This window comes from Mandrillus leucophaeus, unplaced genomic scaffold, assembly GCF_000951045.1.
Source record: "Mandrillus leucophaeus isolate KB7577 unplaced genomic scaffold, Mleu.le_1.0 Scaffold460, whole genome shotgun sequence".
In the NCBI taxonomy this organism is placed as follows: Eukaryota; Metazoa; Chordata; class Mammalia; order Primates; family Cercopithecidae; genus Mandrillus; species Mandrillus leucophaeus.
Genome location: NW_012104921.1, coordinates 2,047,452 through 2,070,780, shown reverse-complemented (window position 1 = coordinate 2,070,780; position 23,329 = coordinate 2,047,452). Strand labels below are relative to the sequence as shown.

At 36.7% G+C, this 23,329-nt stretch overlaps 1 protein-coding gene across 1 annotated transcript in view; it reads right to left on the bottom strand.

Annotated features, from left to right (window-relative positions):
- The window catches only part of PRKD1 (protein kinase D1), a 161,825-nt gene that overhangs the window by 12,431 nt on the left and 126,065 nt on the right, over window positions 1-23,329 (bottom strand). Inside the window, exons 14-16 of the mRNA XM_011994771.1 lie at window positions 10,626-10,787; window positions 9,991-10,089; window positions 8,445-8,712 (exon numbers count right to left, since the gene is read on the bottom strand). Coding sequence (XP_011850161.1) covers window positions 8,445-8,712; window positions 9,991-10,089; window positions 10,626-10,787 — 529 coding nt within the window. The remainder of the gene's footprint in view (window positions 1-8,444; window positions 8,713-9,990; window positions 10,090-10,625; window positions 10,788-23,329) is intronic.

Below are 23,329 nucleotides of genomic sequence, written 5' to 3'. Positions count from 1 at the left end.
GTTGATTACTGCCTGCTTGCCTCTCTAATGGCATATAAAGGAATATCATAACTCAGAAGGAAAAAAATAGCAACTTCTCTGGGAATCTTCATGGCCCATTACTAACCTTCCTCAAATTTACTGTGTATCTCTAATTGAACACATCAATTCAATTTGATAATGGAAATGTACTATGACTCTAACAAATGCTTTCCAATCCATCACTACAGGTCTGTCATCATTTTCCTAGTGAAATGACTTGCACTGAAGCAAATTATATCTCACTTGACCAACTATGCAATTCATATCGCTTGGTTATCTGTGTCATTTCTTTTCCTCTAAGAATAAACTCTGTGGAAAACAACAGCTATATAATCAAGTCAGCTGTAGGGAAAAATCATTTACGATGTGTGTTAAAATTCTGAGCAAATAAAGGAATGTAGGAAGACAGAATTCATTTGACCTTCACACTTGACTATTCTTCTTTGTGTGGACATGATAGTTGAGTGACTGAAGATTGCATCTTTCTTCAACTGCTCAGTCACACTGCAGCGATTACAGAAAAAGAACTGTAATCCTACAGCTCCTGAGTGAATATTTACATATAAATATTATACATTATTTATTTCAAATTTTAGACACCTTTTAGCCCATGCATGGAAGAATTAGAATTCTACAAAAGGTTGTACTCTATTTACTCCATTTATCTTTCACGCCATGACCTTTTATTAGTTTTTTAATGAAAGTTATTGTATGCACCTGATAAAGGATCTAAATCAGTAAGACATGTACAAAAGCAAAAACAAAAACAAAAAACTCTTATATCTCATTATTGGACCTGCTTTCTAGAGACTACCTATTTTAAATATTTAAAATTCTTCTTCTAATTAGCTCCATACCTCTAAATAATAAATGCAGTATCTTCTATACTTGTTTCATTGACCCTAAACTAGTGCTGCTCAAAGTGATCTAGGAATCAGTGCTGGTCTGAATTGTTTGTATTCAATCAATGATGAGATAAGTATAAAAAGTGAGACTAAGTCTTTGGAAATTTTTATAGCTATTTAACATTGCTGTCACATTTTAAATACATTTTACAAAGTACTGGTCCATATGTTTAGAAATTGAAATAAAACTGGTCTTTATCACAGATAGTTTGAGAAGAACCACTTTGAAAAAGTGTGATTTCTTTCCATCACAGATGAATAATTTCATTCCAGTTTTTCCTATCTTATTGTTTTCCTCTTTCTCCCAAATAATTTAGATATGTTAAATTATAGTAGTGGCCACCTTTGTAACTTAGAATAGTGCCTGGCACACAGTATGGAGGATATTAGATAATCTATGTGATAGTTACTAAAAACTTTAAGCTTTGACGGTTAAATTTTATGTTAAATGATACACATAAACACACATAACACCACTCATTTACTTTGGCAGAATCCCATCATGAACTCGGTGGATGTGAGAGCTCTTACGGCTCTCTTCACTTCTTTGTTCTCCTTATTCCTGGTGTTGTAGAAGTTTCATTATTCATATTCTTTTGCATAATTATAGTTAACTCAGACATGCTTGGTTTACAGGTCACATAAAACTTAAATAAGCAATATGTGGAGTAAGTTATATATAATTATTAACTGATAAATTCTAGGTTATAACCCTTACCTCCTATAGCCTGTAACCCCAAATCTTTAAACCTATACCCAAAGGAGAATTTAAGTATTAAAGAGATTCTCTTTTCCTACATTCCTTTATTCCACTTATTTATTTACTTTTTGAGACAGAGTCTGGCTCTGTTGCCCAAGCTGGAGTGCAGAGGCACTTGCACCCTCTACCTCCTGGGTTCAAGCGATTCTCCTGCCTCAGCCTATCAAGTAGCTGGGACTATAGGTGTGCGCCACCACGCCTGCCTAATTTCTGTTATTTTCAGTAGAGATGGGGTTTTCATGTTGGCCAGGCTGGTCTTGAACTCCTGTCCTCAGGTGATCTGCCTGCCTTGGCCTCCCAAAGTGCTGGGATTACAGGCATGAGCTACCATGTCCAGCCCCTACATTCCTTTAATTGCTTAAAATCGTGACACATATGTTAGTTGCATCTTTATTGTACACGACTTTGTTATAAAACTTTTTGTACTTCCCTGGAGTTTATAGCTGTTTCTTCTTTATTCCTGAGAAAAGATACTTGCGCTTTTTTCTGTATTCTCACTATTTTTGTGGCAATCTGTACTAGAATATATTTGACATTTTGAACAAGTTACATGTCCTGATATTGTATATCTGATAAAGATGATATAGATACAAAAATATTTTAGAAATGACAGAAATACATAAATGATTTTATGAATTTTATAATGTATCTAACTTTGAAATTCAGAAACTTAATTCAAAATTGTTTTAGAGTTCTAGGTTATTTCAGGGAATCTGGGCTCCAGAGCAGCAGTTTTGAAAGGGTAGTCCATGGACCATGGACTTCTTATGCTGTCAGTACAGAACGGCAGTTTAAGGAGGTAGAGCCTGGGAACTTCCATTTTTAACTAGCTCCTCTAATTAACTGCTGGCATGCTAAAGTTAAAAAATGCCTGCTATAGATCTATAGCTAGGCCATGACAGGTTGTTTAAAATAAGGCATTATCAAAGAGGCTCTTTGGCAAAATTATTAGAAATCTCCTGCCTTACAAATATTCTTGTTTTGAGTAATAGCTCGTTTTTCCATTTTGAATTTTTAAGCTCCACACCCCTGCAACCTACTTCTTAAGTCATAGACTGAGTCTTGCTTGCAATTTTCTGAGGTTTTTAGCACTGTCTGGGATTTACCCTTATGACATACCAGACACTACACACATGAGGGATATCTTGATCTATTTCTTGTTCTTGTTTTTAAAAATATGATGAAAGGAGGGGCATGCTGGTAAACGATAAGGTGCAATTCTCCTTAGTTGTACCTGGTCATCTAAAAATATGTTAAAGTGATACTGAGCTGCCCTTTCCACAGATAAAGTAAATTTAAAGCGAATGTTTAAAAATAGGTACACAAGCTCTTTCAAGGAACCGAGAAAGGTAACAAAATGAATGTGTTGACCACTAAGCCTAACCCAGTATGAGATAAAGTTGGAGATGAGGCAAGGCCACGTCTAATTACTGATGGGTAGCGAGGGATATACTGGATGATAACAAATGACCACTGACACGGCCATAATGATGAAATGAAATATGGTAGAATATACAACATTGCCTTAGGATAGACTGAAATGTTCCCACACTCTTTCACCATGATGAGCTAGACTCTCCTTTTGTGCAACTGTTTGTAAACATATAATTCATGCTGGAATGTTTCATTTGTATGCATGCATCTTTATATAGTTATATATGCATAACTATATATATGATGTATGTATGTATTTTGTTATATATTGTTTATAATGTATTTATTTTATAATAATTTATATTACTTAACTATAGTACGTTATACATAAATGCATTCAGTTATATATCTTTATACACAATTGTAGTTTTATATATATGAATGCTTACATTTATAAAAAACTAAATACATACATACAGATAGACAGAAGAAAAGATTGTAAAGTGACTGGGACATGGAAAATGATCAATATTTAAACTAATATAGACATGCCAATCACTGTGCTAAGCAGTTTCCAGCACAATCTCATTTAATACTTACAATAACCCAGTAAGGTAGGAATTAGCATCACCATATCAGAAAAGAAAACTGAGACCTAAGAGAACAAGTAATGTGGATGAGATCACCAAGATACTAAATGGTACAGCTCACAACTCAGTTCTTTATCACAGTGTGATCCTATTTCCCAGTACTTTTAGAAATTATTAAAATTCGTGTTACTACTCTAGCTCTATGCCTGTGAAAGCATTTTAAAAATTTAATGTGACAGCATGGCTAAATCCATTAGAAAGATAATCAAGAGGATGCCAATATCCTGCATAAGAGCATCTGCATTGGAGCCAGCAGACAGGATTTGTACCCTGGCCCAACCCAGACAAGTTACTTAACCCTCTATGCCTGCATTACCTAATCTTCAAAATGCAAACAATAATAAAACAATCCTCTGAGTAAATACTCAAAGGTTGGGGTGATTAAACAAATTCACATATGTAGTATTTAGAATTGTGCCTGGCTACAGGGCAAATGCTGTAAAAGTGTGAGCTATTCATATTTTTTCTTTCATCATTTAATTAATTTCACTATCTCCATTTTACTGGAAGCACGATTTGGTAAGTTTTCTTCAAATTTTCTCTCATTTTTCAAGTCATACCTTATTTTGCACCCAAAACATCTATTTTTATAAAGGACATCTGTTAATGCTTTTGTGATTGTTTTTAGCCTAGCATCTTTTCCCTGCAGGAACTTCCTTCCTCCACCTGGAGGCTGTCATCATCATCCATATGGCCAATCAGAGCCAGGCTCCTGGGGCTGCTGAATGATTGTTCCCTGGGTATTAAGGGAGTTAACCACAGCCAATCAGTGCCCCTTCCAGAGACCCTACAGCTATGGAGAGATGATCCTTCTTCCACTCTGATTCATGGACAATAAGCAGCACATAAGCTTGGAGCTGCTAGGGTATCATTGCTTTAAGAAGTCATCTTAAAGTAAAGCAGAGGTGAGAGATGGCGAAACAATAACACTTGAGCTTTAAGATCTAGCTGAATCAGAGGTTTACCTTTTGGACTTCCCAGTTGCATGAGCCAATAAAGTATCTTATTTGCCTAAGTTAGAGACAGGTTTCTGTTATGTAAACACAAGAGTCCTGTTAATTCATTGATAAAGAATTAGCAGGCATATATCCAGAATGCCAGTACTCAGCTTATTAAATCATCTTAGCAGGAATAATTAATCAGCAAAATATTCTGTAGCTTCCTAAATATCAAGCCATAAGAAATAAGCACCCTTTTGGTATACAACAATGTATAGTGTAAAGAATGGAGACAAATTATAAATGATTTCCAGTCTAAGCCCTTGATTCCAAGGTCATGAAACCTCTCTGGGTTCTCTCTAATGCAGATACTAAAGCAAATCACTTATCAGAGGATTGCTGTGAGGATCAAGCAGTGCAAGGACTACTCAAGCACCCCAATATATAGGTATCATATTGTATCAAGTCAACATCTACAATAACAGAAAAAATTCATAATAAAGAAATTTGTAATTCTGACACATCTATGCAAGTTATTAAGATCTTACCTTACAACATTTTCTTTTGCTTTTTCATACCAGGAAAAAAAAATACATTACAACTAGTAATATGTCCAAAGAACACTAAGGAATCCTGCACATCGTTTCTAAAATGATACAATCAATTTTTGGTTACCAGCCAGGACAAGTGCTTAGTGTTCTGCTGTCTTCCTTCTGATGCAAATTCTTGGCTCACCCCACGCCTGCCTTTATAGATGCCTTTCATAACCTTTATCTCATTCAGTCTTTGTTAAAACTGCATTATGTAGGCAGGAATCATTTCCCATTTTACAGATGAGGAACTGAAGCCCAAAGAAGGTAAGTGATGACTACTCAGAATGGCAGACAGGACTCTCTATCTCAAACTACTCGACTGTTGACATTTTATCTTTGGCAAAATCATGGAGGTGCTTGGGTTTTTATTTCCCCGGATCTGGAATCTTAGTGTTTCTGGTGTGGTTTAAAGTATCCTGAGACTAAAAATTAATCTAATGTCAGTTGTGACCACCCTGTGCCAGATACTATTAATAGTTTTGCTGGTGTGTTTGTCAGGTCCTACATGCTTAAAATTAAAATTATTTGGTCTCAACTCCATTATAACTTCTAATGATGGAATTATTTGTTCTCAATACGATAATGGGATAGAACCTGGGCCAATAACTACTTTTGTGACACCTTAACTGATATTATGATGTAATTTAACTAACTTTTCTCTATATTCAAGCATGAGTTCTATGCATACATCAGCAGCTAGATAACTTTTTTTGCCATCCAGAGCTTTAGTTCGCAAACAGTATAATGCCTGTGCCTCAAAGGCAAGAGTGAGCCATAAGGAGGTACTGAGTCATTTGGAAAAGTGAGGGTTCTATCTCCCATATGAGCTGGTCTCCATATCACTTCATCTGAGTGGTAGGAAATTTTTAGTGCTTAGACATTTCCATAGCCAAGTAAAATGTGTACTTCCTAGTCAAATATAAATGCCTTTTGAATTATCCTGTATAATTCCCTTTGCTAAAATGCTATGTCTCTTTCTTTCTATTCTTCACTGACTGGCCTAAATTCTATCTCCTCTGAAAGTGGAGTCCTAACTGGTAAAGTCCACAGTGATTCTCCTTCCCCTGAACTTGGAGGCTCTGATTTTCCACCTAGGTAACAATTCAAGGAAATAAATTATTATTTTATCCAACATCACATAACTCGTCTCCCCAACTAACATTCAAGTTCTGTGAAGCACATCTGATGTTCTGTCCTCTACTTTCGTATTACCTACTGCATACGTGTATTGTGGTTTCCCAACAAGTGTTTCCTGAGCCTTTGATATCTAGTCCTCTGGTGTCTATTACTAGTGATAGTTAAAAGTTCATAATTTGTAACTGTTCATTTCTGGCCTGATAGGTTTTGTCTTAATAGGCTATAGCTATATAGCAAGTCAAATTTTCACAAAAGCAGAGAGAGGGGCATCATTTGTTCCACTACTCCAAGAAAAAGGGTTTAAAAACGTGAAGGTTATTTCCCCAACGCCCAGTTCCTGTAGAACAGGAAAGTGTCTGATTGGCTTCAGTGGTATTCCAGATTTGCGTTCTGATAACAGGATCAACTTATTTTGCTGGATCTCTGAATGAGCAGTATCAGGCATAATGGTGAGCTCTATTTAGATGTAATGTTTCCTAACAAGGGTCACAAGGTTATTTGATAATTCTGTCTCCTGAGAAAGAAACATAATTACACTTTACTTTTCATCTTTGTTGAATTGTGAAAAATGTTTAATTATTCCTTTGGCAAACATGGTAGTTCTTTTGTAGGCCGCAGTTTCCTTTAAGATATATCCATCTACCTATGATTTACAACTAATTAGAGGATGTTAAAGGTTGTTGCTAATGGTAACTTAAAGCTCTGATAATGGATAGCTCTTGGCATTTAATACCAATAGCAGTCTAAGAACTTAATTTCTCCTAGGCAGTTTATACATTCTTTTCTCATTTCTATACCAACATATGCAGTAACAGACGTCACATAAGAGATGTTTACAAATGTACTAGCCTTTTTACATGGTGAACGTCCGAACAAATAGAATGAACCTAGAATGAGATATTGCCGGTAAACTAGAAAAGAAGTAGGGCTACTAGTGAAAGGAAGTATGTTCAGACTACCTGGGTATGAATTGTGCCCCTGCTACTTACTAGCTTTGTATTTTGACCAGTGGTGTCACTTCTCTCTCTCTCTTTTATTTTTTCTTTTTGAGACAGAGTCTTACTCTGTTGCCCAGGCTGGAGTGCAGTGGTACAATCTCGGCTCATTGCAATCTCCGCCTCCCGGGTTCAAGTGATTCTCCTGCCTCAGCCTCCTGAGTAGCTGGGACTACAGGTGTGTGCCACCATGCCCAGCTAATTTTTGTATTTTTAGTAGAGACAGGGTTTCACCATATTGGCCAGGCTGGTCTCGAACCTCTGACCTCATGATCCACACTTGAAATATAGCCACCATAGTAACACCTATCTTATGGAATTTTTATGAGAATTAAATACACTCCAACGTATGTTAACGGAGGAACTCGTTTCCGAAGTACTGAATGAGTCACTTTTTCTGCCCTGTCAGCCCCTGCAATTTCTTTTAAACAATCTTTTTTTCTTTAAGAGGAAGGAAGTGATTATTAAGAATATAACTCTAAACAATGCAACATTGCCAAGGTAATCTATTCTAAAGAAATCATCAGAGATATATATAGGAATGATACATCAGGATGTTCTAATACTAAACATAAAGAAATAACCTAAAAATTCCAGGGGAATGGCCAGGTAAAATATTACACATATTTTAATGCCACAGAGAGAAAATCAGTAGACAAAGAACTTGGTATACTAATATATGTAATATGATCATTAAAATATCAATATCATAACATTCTTGTGTTGACAATAGTTGAAAAGTTTTTAACACAGAACTAGGCACATATAAGTAAGCCTTTACTAATGATTCATTATAACCATTATATTAAGGTATAAATATTTATAAGTTCTAATGAAATGAGCCAAAATACATTCTCTCTGGTTGTTCACTTACTTCTTAATATATATAACCCAATTTCTGTTATATGTACGTGTCCCACCCAAATTAATTCGTGTCTTTGTGTTTCCATTCTGGTGGGCACTTTACAATGAGCATTTATCAAGTTAACAATTTACAATTAAATTAATTTAAATTAATAACATAAATACATAAGGATTAGATCATTATCATTTTTGAATGGAAGATATTACCTTCATGAGAGATTTCCTTCCAGGGATTTGGTGGATACATGAAAGCTGCATTCTGAATTTGATCGTGTATGTCTTCATCTTCATTAAATGGGAATGTGCCACTTAGGCTTACATAGATGATGACCCCAACAGACCACATGTCGAGAGAGCGATTGTAGCCCTTGTTCCTTAGGACCTCAGGAGCCAGGTAAGCTGGGGTACCCACCACTGACCTCCGGAAAGACTTCTCTCCAATGATCCGGGCAAAACCAAAATCACAGAGTTTCACCTGTTGATAAAAGGATTTGCAGAAATACTCTGTTCGCAATTGTGTATGTGTATGTCTTAGTTCATGTTCACCAGATACAACCATAATATTTTAAATACCTTACCTTTACATTAAATGATATGGATTTCTTAAAGTAATAGCTATTTTCTATTTTAGGTATTTGAAGACAGTGGTTTATGTAGTGATACAAAAGTATGTTTTCATTCATAAAAATATCATCTAAACAGTCTCCCTTGGCAGGGTGCAGTGGCTCATGCCTGTAATCCTAACACTTTGGGAGGCTAAGGCAGGAGGATTGCTTGAGGACAGGAGTTCAAGGTCAGTCTAGGCAACACGGAGAGACCCCCATCTCTACAAAAAATTTAAAAATTAGCCCCGCATAGTGGTGTGTGGCTATAGTCCCAGCTATTCGGGAGGCTGAGGTGGGAGGCCTGATTGAGCCTGCAAAGCAGAGGTTGCCGTGAGCTGAGACTGCACCACTGCACTCCAGCCAGGGGCAACAGAGTGCCCTGTCTGAAAAAAAAATTAAATAAAAAATAAATAAATAAATAAAATAAATAAAAATAAATGAAAAAAACACAAAAACAAAAAACAGTCTTCCTTCTCCAAAACCCGAGAGACAAATATGAAGAAGGTAGGTGTACTCAGAAGTGGGTAATATTGTATACAAGGCATGAAAGCATTATGCAAATCAGGGAAGTGATGACCTTCACTCAAGGGCTTATGATGAGTAGAAGATGAAGGATAAGTACAAAGATGTGTTATGTCATCCACAATAATCCTCAAAATTAGCTCTGCACTGGCACATATATAGGCAGGACCGGAAGGTGTTAGGGAAGCAAGGCAGGACAGTCATCTCAGTCAGGTCACTTCAGATCTATAATTCCCTGCAGAGATAGCTGGTTTCCCACTCTCTAAGTTGAGGAAAGGGAAAAAGTTTTGCCCTTGTCCTTGAGAACAACAGTGAGGTTTAATATCTTGCCCATTAGTGAGCTGGTAACATCTCTGGGACTCTCAAGTGTTGTCACTCAGGCCACTTCTAGAAAAGCCAAAAGGCATAATGAGAAGGAACTTTTGTGTATAATTAGGTTGGCTTCACCAAAAAACCACAAGGCCATAGTCCCAAAGGTATAAGAAGGTAACAAATGGATAAAAATGAATAGAAAACACTTGCAACAAATAAAGGTTTTAAGGGAAAAATGGAAGGTGACAAGATGCCACATGGAAGCCAGCGATGCTGTCAACTGGCTTTTTGCTGAGAGAGGCTTTTATACTTGCCTGAGGAAAAGGATCAGCTGATGCTAGCAACACATTTTCTGGTTTGAGGTCACAGTGAACGATATTTTTAAAATGAAGGTGCCGCAAAGCCACGAGTATCTATAAAGAAGAAAAATCACCAAAATAATTTCATTCCAGTTTATTAATTTCAAAATGTCTGCTACCAGTTAAAAGGCCAAGAAAAAAACTGACAATGAACATTCACATTTCTTTATGTTAAAGACACTGAAATGAGCTAGATTAACATAGGTTTCTAAAGAAATTTCAATGAAAAAATTATTCTATGATGGTATTCATACAGCAGCCAAGACAGATGTAGATAAAAGACCTATATCTAACAGGGACACCCATTCTTAAATATTCTCAAAGAATCAAAACTAAACCAATGTACATTTTAAATTTTCATGAAAAGTGTGAATACATGGACCTGCAAACATGTTACTAATTTGGTATACTGTAGAGTCTGATTAATATAGATATAAATCACATAATACCATAAAGCCACTACAACCTTTTCTAGTGTCGTTTAGACTGGAAGTAGGGACTAAACAACAAAGGCTAGAAAGCTGTGGTTAAACAGTGATAACACTTGATATTAAATATTGTATTTTCTCTGTCTCTAATTTATTTCTTACCTGAGTAATTAAAAACTTCGTTATGTGCTCTGGCAACCTGCCCTTTTCACTTGACAAGATCATTTCCAGCATGTCTCCATGGAGTTTTTCCATAACAACAAACACTCTTTCAGGCGTCTCAAACATACACTCCAAATTTACAACACCAGGGTGATGAAGGTTCTATTAAAGATAAATAAAGCACTTGAAGAAAATGAGTTTTTTGATACTGTTTGGCAAGCTCGTTGATTATACAAAACTGTTCAAGCTTAGAGCTATAGAGAAACCCACACTTAAGATTTTTAACACCTCTACATTCCACATGTGCTGCCTTATATTTTTGAAATTCTAATGTCTCCAAAAAATACATCTTTACTTTCCATGCATAGTGAAATTATTTCTATGTGAAAAAATCCAAGTTCTAGCACAGTGAATTGCTAATTAGGTTTTAATTAGAATACCATATTGAGAAATCTATAATTTCTTAAGATCATCCCCAATATTAAACATACTGTCCTAACTAAGCATACTAGGCTATTTCTATACAACTGGTAGAAATCTAATGTAGTAAAGATGAAATTTATACACGTAGTGCATCGGGCCATGCACTGATGAAGTACCTTAGTCAAAACCTTTTAGAAATGCTTTGCTACTGGTACTGGAGGCTGCAGTTTTTGACAGAAGCTTTTATACTAAGTGAAGATCATAAAAACAGCCAAAAAAAAAAAAAATTGAGCCTATGCTTTGTCTATGATACCATCCTACCTGCTTGGCTTTCAAGCACGAAACAAATATAGCTAATCCTTGAGAAACACAAATTTGAACTGCATTGGTCCACTTATATGTGGATATTTTTCAATAACCACAGTTGGCCTTCGGTATCTGTGGGTTCTGCATCCACAACCAAGTGAGGATTGAAAATACAGTGTTCACAGGATCCAAAAACCTGCGGATAAGGAAGACCAACTTTTCCCACAGGGAAGTTCTGCAGAGCCAAATGTGGGATGTAAGTATGCATGGATTTTGATATCTGGGGTGGGGGTTCTGGAACAAATCCCATGCCAATACCAAGGGACTACTGTATTTCCACAATAAAGTAATGATTAGTAATGGTAAGCAGCATTTTGCTTGACACATTAATTGCCACATGTGTCAAGTAAAATTACTCTTAGTATTAGATGATCCCTTGTAATAATGCTTAAATCTGAATGCTCTTCTGGGTCATCGACAAATGCCTTTGATCATTTGACCTTTATCTTTTTTCTCCGCACAACAACAAATCCTAACATCACAAAAATAATTATATATTCCACTTCTATCCCAATGAGCAAGAGAAGAAAAAATCATCGTGAACAAAAACTACCTAAACAAAAAAAGCAGGAACTAACTTAAATGTGCTAACAGCTGAAGAGAGAAAAAAATTAAATGCTTCTTTATTTTAGAAAAAAAATCTCAGTGAGTGATAAAATTGTACGTAAAATGAAATTTAAAACCTGAAATGGCTCACTGTTCAGAAACCTCACAGATGGATGCTGGGTGGTGAGCAGCAGAAGGGGCTGTGGGTGAGTCTACATTGTTGTAGTTGTCCTCTCGCTACCACTTGCAAGGAAAGCCTGGCATCAACTGGATATAGAACCAGGCTATGGCTAGCAGGAGATCTGATGATGGTAAGTTGTTTCTTAGAGAGTCCTTTTTCTACTTTGCGCATTTTGATCCCTGCCTCAGGCATCCGACGGGTCTCTTTGATTCTGATGCCTTGGGGTCAAATCATACAGCATAATAGAGCCATGGAATTGCAAGTTTATTATGAATGTGATCTGAGCAGATGCCTACACATCTACTTAATAGCCTTTAACCTCTAAAGGGCTAGAGTCATTGTTCTTCAAATCGTTGCACTGTTAACTGGTCAAATCTGGCAACTTCGGATAGACCTCACCTCCTGAGTTGCTCTCTCCTGGTCAGAGCTGAAGCACATGGAGAGAGCTGGGGTTCACAAAGCTCGTATTATCAACCCTCTTACTTTACTTTTCCTGACTACTTGCAAATAAGAGCAGATATCCAGATGGCTTTGAATATTATGGGAGGGCCAGTTGCTAAGGAGGAGACTAATATGACCATATACACTTGTTTGATAGGCACTATGGAACATGTGATAACATTGCTCATACTTGAACTTGTGCCCCAGGCTGTCTCATTTCCTTTTCTTTATATGCCTTTCCCTGTTAGAGAAGCCACACTAACTGCACAGACCACTGGCCTCTGAATTGTCAAAGGTCTCAGTTGTCCTCTTTTAATCAATAATCATAGCATGAGCTTTAAGGATTACATGAGTTCTGCTAGAGTTCTGATTCTCCTAGGACAAGTCCACTATGAGATGTACAAAGTACACGTTCCTCTTTGAGCATCTTCTTCATTGATTCTTTTATTTTTCTATTTAATATAACTGTAAACACTTAAGCAGTGTTCTGGGGAGTCTGGCTTCCTTAAATGGCTGAGCTTTGCCATATGGGTGGGAAGCAGAAGCAATGAATAGGAAAGGAGCAGAGCAACAGAAGTAGACAGAAAGGATAGGTGTCCTCTGTGTGTGTGCAGAGGAAAAACTAGTAAGATGAACAAGAGATAAAGGTTAAGGGAGAGTGACCTCGGGGGCCCAGAGAGGGCAGGGAGCACAGGAGAGGTGTGGAGCTGCACAGCCTGCTGCTCCTGCTGATCTTAGGTTCTGAAAGCTGGAGAAGAGGGGAGAGTCATAATGACTGGGGAGCCCTCCTAATTAAATTACTGGAATGATGTGATTCCTTATGTTCCTCTACCTGTATTCCTCTTTTTTTCTTTTTTTTAAATGGAGTTTCACTCTTACTGCCCAGGTTGGAGTGCAATGGCAAATCTCGGCTCACCACAACTTCTGCCTGCCAGGTTCAAGCGACTTTCCTGCCTCAGCCTCCCGGGTAGCTGGGATTATAGGCATGTGCCACCGCGTCTGGCTAATTTTATATTTTTCGTAGAGATGGGGTTTCTCTATGTTGCTCAGGATGGTGTCTGACTCCTGACTTGAGGTGATCCACCCACCTTGGCCTCCCAAAGTGCTGGGATTACAGGCATGAGCCACTGCACCTGGCCAGTACATGAGTTCTTAGAGACTAAAGTCCTTCACTCAATTTATTCCTTTTTCCTACCCTACGACATGACCGGAGGTGCCCCTGTACAGAGGGTAGAACTTTAATACCTGTTGATTTCCAGAATTGGGGTATTTACAGAATGTTCTAAGTCAAAAGTAAGGGACAGATTAATGACAGTGTTTATTCATTGTCAACTATTTTGTGCTATGTTCACTGTCAGCTCTGAAGGGCTCTACAAATGTTCTCTAATAGCATCTTGATGTAAAGGATAAGGGAACATTTTGTTATTTCCCAATAATGGGCTTTGAATGTGGTTAGATATATAGATTTTTTAAAATACATATTCAGTGAAACCTCAGACTCAAGGCCAAGTATACACAACTGATAAAAAGAAGTCTTAGAAAACTTTAAATTCATTTCACTTGGTCCTTGCTCTTTTATGAGCATATTTATACTTTACAGTTTTCCCAAAGTACATATTGAATGACAGCTGAAAAATCTTCCCAGTAGCAAAGTGATTTTGCTTTATCTGAAGAGTTGATATACAACAAGTTTATTTTAACATTTATTGTATATGGTTGAGACAAGGTCATCATAGATACTTGCTTATGAACTCTATTTTTTCTTGCATTGAAACAAATGACCAAACTTGCTTTTATATTTGATAGTAACAAAAGAAAATAAAACAGAATACATGGATCATGACTTATTTAGTCAAACTTCTTATACTGCACTGATAAGAATATGTCATTAGCCTACAGAATACATTTGAAGACTGGAAATAAGAAAAAAGTTTTAGCTATTATTTCTCTATTTTCATGCGTCATTATTTTTTTAATACCTTAAGTACAACTTTAAGATAAGTTCAAACAAGGTGGTCCATGTGACTTTTCATGAACAGTTTTAAAATTTTCATATAAATTATGAAATAGCCTTTAAACCATTTCCTCCTAATGTCCAAAGTAACAGAATTATTAATAATTTTAAAATGGCAAGAAGACTGCAACATCAACTATGGCATTGTAGTGTGCAAAGAGATTTTTGCCCAACTTCTCAGGCTTTCCACAGAAATGCAGATAAATTTCATGGCAGAGCAAGCTACTACAGGACTCTCTGGCCATCTGTTTGTTGCATTTAAGTAATTTAATTTTCAGGAAATGAAACATTTGGCCAAGTACAGGAAAAAATAGTGTCCATTCACACATAACAGATTGATGACATATCCACGGGGTGAATATAAGTTGTTTCGAAGCCTGGGAGGAAATATCATTTGTAGATAAAGACAAAAACTCTCCTGACCCAAGTTGCCTAGAAAATGTGTATATAATCAATGGAAATTAGTCACTGGAAGCAAAGACTTTTATAAAAGTAATATCTCAAGAAAATAAAGAATTGACTAATTCTAATTTTTTTGTGTATATCTAATTCTCATTTATATTTTTTGATTTGTGTTAAAGGATATTCTTTAATATTGATATCTAAATACTAATATTTTTTAAGTCTAACATTGTTGCTTTTATTGTAAATCTAGAGTTTATAATTTATTCCATATATGTAGTTTCCACCTTCTATCTTTAGGATTATTCTACTCAAACATATGAGAGGTAGGATAGAGGAGAATTAGATTCAATCTATCTTTTCAACAGGTCTTTAGGAGCAGTGCAGTCTTAATATGGGGACTTCTGACTAATTTTCTGTCAAAGAAAAAACTGACTTAGTCCATAATGAGATAGAAAAACTAAATAAAAATGTGATGAGCCTAGGATCTAAACTCTAAATGGCATGCAAATCAGAAGGAAGAATATTCCATTACACAATGGAATGGGTGGGGGCATGAGGTACAGTACTGAAGCAGTGGCCTTGTTGACTCTCATTCCTGCCAGTTTGCCAGGGTCAAGAGAAGAGCATACCTTCTTATCCATTTTCTAATTACAGTCTCTTATAATTTATGCTTCATGTCATGGTCTTAGAAATCACAATACTTTAATACCTTATTAAAGGGAAATAGACTATACTTACCTGATAGAGACTAAAAAGTCATCTTGCAGAGAACAGACAATTATAAAAGTACTTGTTAAAGATGATACCCACATTGATATAGTAAGATCTCCTAAATTCCACAGTCTTATATTCAGTTGTCTTTTGGGTATGTTCATTTAAATGAAAGAGGTCCAACAATGAAATCAGTGTCTCTCCACCCAAACTTACTCTTCTAGTATTTCTTCAGTTGGTGAATGGTGAATCGCCTAGGTCAGCAACCTTGAGCTCATCCTAAATGCTAACTTCTCTTTCATTTCCAACAACCCACTGGTCTCTAAAACTAATAGAGCCCACTTCCTTCATCTCTCACACTGACCCCTTACCTTCATCCTCACCACTGCTGCCTGGTTTGAGCCCTCATCTCTTTTTTAGGGATCTGCTACAGCATCCCAACTGATCTTGCCTTAGGTCTTGTTCTCCAACCCATTCTTCAAAAGGCTGCCACTGTGATCTTCCCAAAGGTGATTCTGATGTTACCATCTTGCTTCAAGCCCAGAAGTGAATCACCACCAACTTCTGGATAAGGTGCCTACCCTTAGTGAGGCATATGAAACACTTCAATGTCAGCTCCTTTTTCTCTTTCTGCTGAAGTATTTCTCCAGCTTCTTCTCTTCTTCACCCAAATATCCACCCTTTTTGTTGCCACCCTAAAACCATTTTTATACCAAGCCACACTCTCTCCCTTCTATGTTTTCATACATACTACCCTTCAGCCTGAACACGAACATTTGTCTGGTGTGAATATTCAGCTGTCAGGTAGCTTTCATTGACTCTCCCAGTCTGTCTTGGATGTCTCTCTACTCTCACTCTTTGCTATAATCCCCTTTCGTAACACTTATCCTATCATATTTGATTATTGGTGGACCTATTTGTCTTTTACAAGACTACAAGCTCCATAAGGGCTATAATTTATCATTTTGTATTCCCAGTCAGTATAAGTCTAGTGGACTGGTACATACTAAATATTCAACACAAGTTTGTTAAATTTGATTGAAAGATGAAGAGTCTCTACTTCTCCTTACTTTTCATTAAGTGAATAATATTCTTTAAGATTTCCATGGCTTTTAGATATGCTAGTACATGTTTGACATACTTAGTGACAGTACATTTTGCATCAAATATGATATATGGTGACAGCCTCTCTTCAGAAAAAAATACAGTACATGGCTTTTTAGTTGAGTTCTCTTAAATCTGTTAGTAGGAAATTTCAGGATTCTGATGACAAATATGCTCATAAGTAATGACTTTTTTTTTGGAGACAGATTCTCACTCTTGCTCAGGCTGGAGTGCAATGGCACAGTCTCACTTCACCACAGCCTCCCCCTCCTGGGTTCAAGTGATTATCCTGCTTCAGTCTCCTGAGTAGCTGGGATTACAGGCGCCTACCACCACGTGTGGTTAATTTTTGTATTTTTGGTGGAGATGGGGTTTCACCATGTTAGTTAGGCTGGTTATGAACTCCTGACCTCAAGTGATCTGCTGGTCTTGGCCTCCCAAAGTGCTGGGATTACAGGCATGAGCCACCCTGCACCTGGCCAGTAATGACTTTGATAAATACTAATAATATGGATGTGACTCTGAGAGATGCCACCACTGATGAGTTGCAACGATTTCCCTAGGACCAAGGATATGATAAAGACAGTCTCCTTCACTTTCTAGGTACAACCCCCTCAAAATCTACCAGTTTTGATCAGTGTTTTTTAAGATTTCAACATCTTTGCTAGGAAGAAACATGATTTTCCTACTATCTAGGAGACTGGTATTTGTTTAATATCTGCTCTTAATAAGGAGATACTTTAGATTCAGATCATTCTCAAAAGCCACCAGGAAACAGTTATCAACAAGAGATAAGCAAAGTAGTAGCACAGTCAGGATATTCCCTTCCCTCCATGCCAACCCTCCTTTACATTGTGAAAACATTACTATGATTCCATCATTGTCCTGAGAATGAGAATAAAGAACTGAAAATGGGCTATTCAGATGATAATGGTCACTGTACCTCTTTTACTTCTTACTTAGAAAAGGTCTTTCAACTCCTCTTATTTTTTTATTTAACCCAGAACAGGTATGACTACAAGTAAAAGCCTGGAGACCTGGAGCTTAGTTTCAGGAGCAAGTTCTCTGAAGGCAGATGGCCTGAGTTTCAATTCCAGCTCTGCCTCTTCCCAGCTTCTGCCTTCAGGTGAGTTATCTAAACTCTCTGAGGTACTTCCAATTCTTATATAAAACAGGATGATAATAATGTGCCAACTCATAACATAGTCAGGTCTTATTAGTTAATGTAACAAAATACTTGGAATTGTGCCTGGCACATAGTAAGGGTTAGTTATTATTACTGGGTAAATATTATGGCATTTAAAAATGATTTGGACCCAATGTCCCTCTTTAGCTTGATAACTGAGAGTTTACAGTAAGCCACAGAGAAGAAAACTTCCTTTAGCCTTTCACCCAACAGAGGCTGTATCAGATTAAGTATGAACTGCCACAGACTCGCACCTTCTAGTTAGTCAATCCCTGCCTTTCCCCTTACTGTGTATGTGTTTTTTTAAACAACAAATTTATTAGCTCACAGTTCTGTAGGTCAGAAGTCTGGTGAGCTCAGCTGTTTTGACTGGTCTGCGTTTCATAGACAGAAATCAAGTTGTTGGCAAGCTGCTCTCTTATCTGGAGGCTCTGAGGGGGAGAACCGCTTCCAAGCTCACTCAGGTTGTTGACAGAATCCAGTTATTTGGGCTGCAGGGGTGAGGTCCCTGTTTCCTTGCTGGCTGTGAGCCAAGTGTCTGTCTCAGCTCCTTGAAGCTGCCTGAATTCCTCATGATGTTGCTCCCCACATCTAACCAGCTACTGTGCGTGGAGTCCTTCACACACTTCGAATCTTTGTGACTACTGCATCTCTTCTGCCTCCAGTGGGAGAAGGTGCTCTGCTTTTACGGGCTCATGTGATTAGATTGATCACACCTGAATAATCCAAATGACTCTTCCCATTATAAAGTCTGCAACTTTAATTATACCTGTAAAGCTCCTTTTGCCACCTCAGGTAACATATTTATTGGTGCCAGAGATTAAGATGCAGACATCTTTGGCGGTGCGGGGGTGGGTGGGAGAGCATTCTGCCTACCACACCATACAAAGTCTCCACGATTTGGTCTGCCTAACACATTCCTCAATTCTAGGGCAGGAGTCTGTCCTTTGGAACTGAGGGAAAGAGTTCACAAACAACTGTAATAAGATTTATTTATTAGTTATATTATTTATAAATGAACACGTTCAAATATACTCAAAAGTAAAGTGAACACTATAAAGACATCCATGTATCTGCCAATCTGGATGCATCTACTTTTTCACACCTTGCTTTTTTTCTTTTGATGTATCTTCAGATGGAAGACAGTATCTTTATTTGTGAAGATGTATAAGGCTTCGTATTTTATTGGAAATTGTAATCATTTCAAATAATACAAATTAAAAAACAAAGGGATACCAGTAAAACAAAACAAAAAGAATACTCATACTTAATCCTCATTTAGTGAAAGAAAAATAAACTTTCAGGTATTAAAATCTTGCCCAACTTACATATTACCATTATAGTTCATTAATATTTTATACTAACATAAAAATCTTTTATTTTATTCTTATGCAGTTATGTAAGGGAAAGATGAATGAAAGGGAATGGGAAAAGTAGGCTGCTTTTTCTCAGATAATTAAAAATATGAAGCCCAAATTATACATTTTTCTCAAGGATGGTTACTTTTCTCCCTTTTTTCTTGTTGCTAACCCTAAGGTATTTTCAGGATACTATATAACTTACTTATGAAGATGTTTTACTATAATAACATAATTATTTCCCATCATGGGGTACCTTGCTGTGTTTTCAGAGCTCAGTGATGGCAGAGGTGCTTCTACTCTGAGGTCAATTAAGGGAAAGCCTGTGTGTTGTATCACATGGAAGTTCTCCTGGTCTAAAGTAAGAACAGAGGTCATTTGGTTATTGCCTATGAACACATCCCCATTTCATCTATGGCTGGCAAAAAGTTTACAATTAAAACAGGATTATTCTTCATTAATCATCTTTTCGGGGGTAGCATGTTTTGAGAAATTTCATCTACAGTATTTTAGAAATTCACATTGATATTAACTTAGAACAAATTATGTTAATACGTACTGTCAGAGGAATAAATGCACACGACATAACTTCAACAAGACCAAATAGAACAATCTACCCTCTTGTGAACAGGTGTGACTGGTTGACTGTTATATCAATGAGGTCATGATCAAATTTAACTCACTGGACTCTGAGAATTCAGAAATTCTCACATCACTCCTATTGAGAACAGTTTGCTCAAACCATCCATTGGAACTAGAGTATAATTCTACTTTTGTTGTGCCACTAATTAGCAGAGATTTATCCTGGTTTAATACAGTTCAAAATTTTGTAGAAAAAATAGTAAGTTGAAGCATCTCCATTAACTGTTAATGACAACATATATATTGTGCCCTCATATCTAGAAAGGGAGTCAACTTTGAGGTGGCTAGCTTATAATGCACAAAGTATGATTACAATGTTTTCATCCTAAATTAGTTGTAGTATTGTGCATTCTGTTAAGTAAAATTGGCCCCAAGTGCTGGGGAGAGATGAGGACCAATTCAATGTTTGCATAGCAAAATAAATCACTTGAGGACTAATCTGTGTGTGTGTGCATATATATATACACACATATATATATTTATACATATATATATATTTTAATTTTTTGAGACAGAGTCTTGCTCTGTCAGCCAGGCTGGAGTTTAGTGTTGTGATCGCCACTCACTGCAACCTCTGCCTCCTAGACTCAAAGAATTCTCCCACTTCAGCCTCCCAAGTAGCTGGGACTACAAGAGAGCACCGCCACACCCAGGTGTTTTTTTTTTTTTGTATTTTTAGTAGAGACAAGGTTTCACTATGTTACCCAGGCTGGTCTCGAACTCCTGGCCTCAAGTGATCCGCCTGCCTTAGCCTCCCAAAGTGCTGAAATTATAGGCATAAGCCACTATGCCCGGCCAACATCCATGTATATTCAAAAACCTATGCACACACCTCACAGTCACTCTTCATTTCATACATTCTAGAAATGATTCAATCTAGATTTAGATCCAGGATTGCTGCAGACACATGATAAATATAATGAGTCCTCTCTTTTCCCTATAAAAGGAGAAGTAGCTAAATGTAGAGGGGTGAGAGGAGTATGCAGAAAGCAACACTTATAAATACTCTTTCATCATCTTTCATTTTTTCTAGCCTTTTTTGACTTTTCCACATAGAAATAGTATAAAAATATTTGACATTTTCTACCCATCACCAGGCATCCTTCAGAAAAGATGAATGGAAAATTTTAAAAACAAAACCAATCAAGAAAATGAGAAAAAAGCCACAGACTGGGGGAAAATATTCGAAAAAGACACAAATGTCTTTGTGATATAGAACTATTATCTAAAATATACAAAGTACTAAAACACAACAAGAAAACAAACAGCCAGATTAAAAAATGGGCCAAAAACCTTAACAGACCCCCCTCACCAAAGAAGTTATACAGATGGAAAATAAGTATATGAAAAGTTGCTCAATATCAGATGTCATCAGGGAAATGCAAAATAAAATACCAGTAAGATACTATTACACACCTATTAGAATTGCCAAAATCTGGAACTCCAACAAGGCCCAATGCTGGCAAGGATGTGGAGTAACAAGAACTTTAATTCATTGCTGGTGGGAATATAAAACGGTACAGCAACTTTGGGAGACAATTTAGTAGTTTCCTACAAAACCAAACATATACTTAATATACTATCACACTTCTGGGTATTTACCCAAATAAATTTAAAACTTACATTCACACAGAAACCTGCAGAGATAATTGCCAAAACCTGGAAGCAACCAAGATGTCTTTCAGTAGGTGAATGAACAAACTGTGGTACATCCAGGGAATATTATTCAGTGCTAAAAGGAACTGAACTCTTGAACCATGAAAAAATATGGGGGAAACTTAAATATATATTACTAAGTGAAAGAAAGCAACCTGAAAAGGCCACATACTATATGTGATTCCAGCTATGTGACATTCTGGAAAGACAAAAAGAGAAAACTATGCTGACAATAGAAAGATCAGTGGCTGACAGGGGTTGTGCTAAAGGATGGTTGAATATGTGAAGCACAGACGACTTTTAAGGCAAGGAAAATACTCTGTACGATACTATATGATGGATAGATGTAATTATACATTTGTCCAAACCCATGGAAAGTTCAACATCAAGAGTAAACCATAATGTAAACTATGGACTTTAGGTAATTATGATTTGTTAAGGTGGGTTCATCCACTGTAACAAATGTACCACTGTGGTGGGGGAGATTCATAGCGGGGGAAGGTATACATGTGTGGGGGCAAGGTGTATATGGGAAATCACTGTATCTTCCTCTTAATTTTGCTGTGACATTAACATTGCTCTAAAAAATAAAGTCTTTTAAAAATATCACTTTAAATAAGAGAAACAATAAAACCCCAGTGAAATCTAGATGCTCTAAGCCCATCATCTGGACTCATACACTGAGGAATCATTGGCATTAATGCCTGTAGATGCTTGAATTCGATACTGTAATTTTCGGGGTGGGGGGAGTGAGAACTCAAGAAAGATTCACATAGCAAGGATCTTGTATGCATGTATCCCAGTTCCCACCTTCTAACTCCCAACCAAGGTCAAAAGAGTGTAATGTTGGAAAAACAGCAAAAAAAAAAAAAAAAAAGCCATAAAAACAGAAAATTAATGACTAACTAATTCATTTCTAAAAATTTGGTGTTAATAAACATTCCATTCTTCAAGCATGACCCCCTTCCCTTCATACTATTATTGGGTTTGTGTTTAGGAGACACAGAATATTAAAAGTGTGAATTATTACCAAAAAATAAAAACCACTGGAATCTACATGAAGCTGTTTAATTGTTTACAAAAATTGAAAAATGAAGCAAATATTTGGATTTTTCTTCTACTTGGCATGAAATGTCTGGAAATGAAGACACCTATGGAAAACTTTTTATTTCCTGTTAATCTACCTGGCTGGAAACAGTAACACAAAAATCCAATCTAGGCTTGGCATTAGATTTTAAGTGTAATTTTTGACAAATCCTATTACTGTAGTGTAGCTTCTACATTTAGATGTCAGCACACCAAAAAGCATAACATTCCATGATGTGTTAAATAATGTGTGCAGACACATAATCCTTCAGATGTGTTATATGCCAGATAATGGTAACTAAAGTGAGCATGGAGGGTCTACTGGACAAGGTTAGATGACAGAATAGTATGTGCAAAAAGTCAAATGGTAATACCTTACATCTGTATAAGCTTCTGTGGCAAAATGAGTTTAACTAACATATTCTTAAAGTTAAACAAGTTTCCAATTATGGGATTTCTCAGAATTGTTAATAAGTAAAAGGCTATGTTTACTTCTAAGACACGAGTCTTAGAACATTTTCCATACACAACATAGACAACATTTTCCAAATTTTCTTGATGAAAAAATGTGTTTTCGCCCCTTCT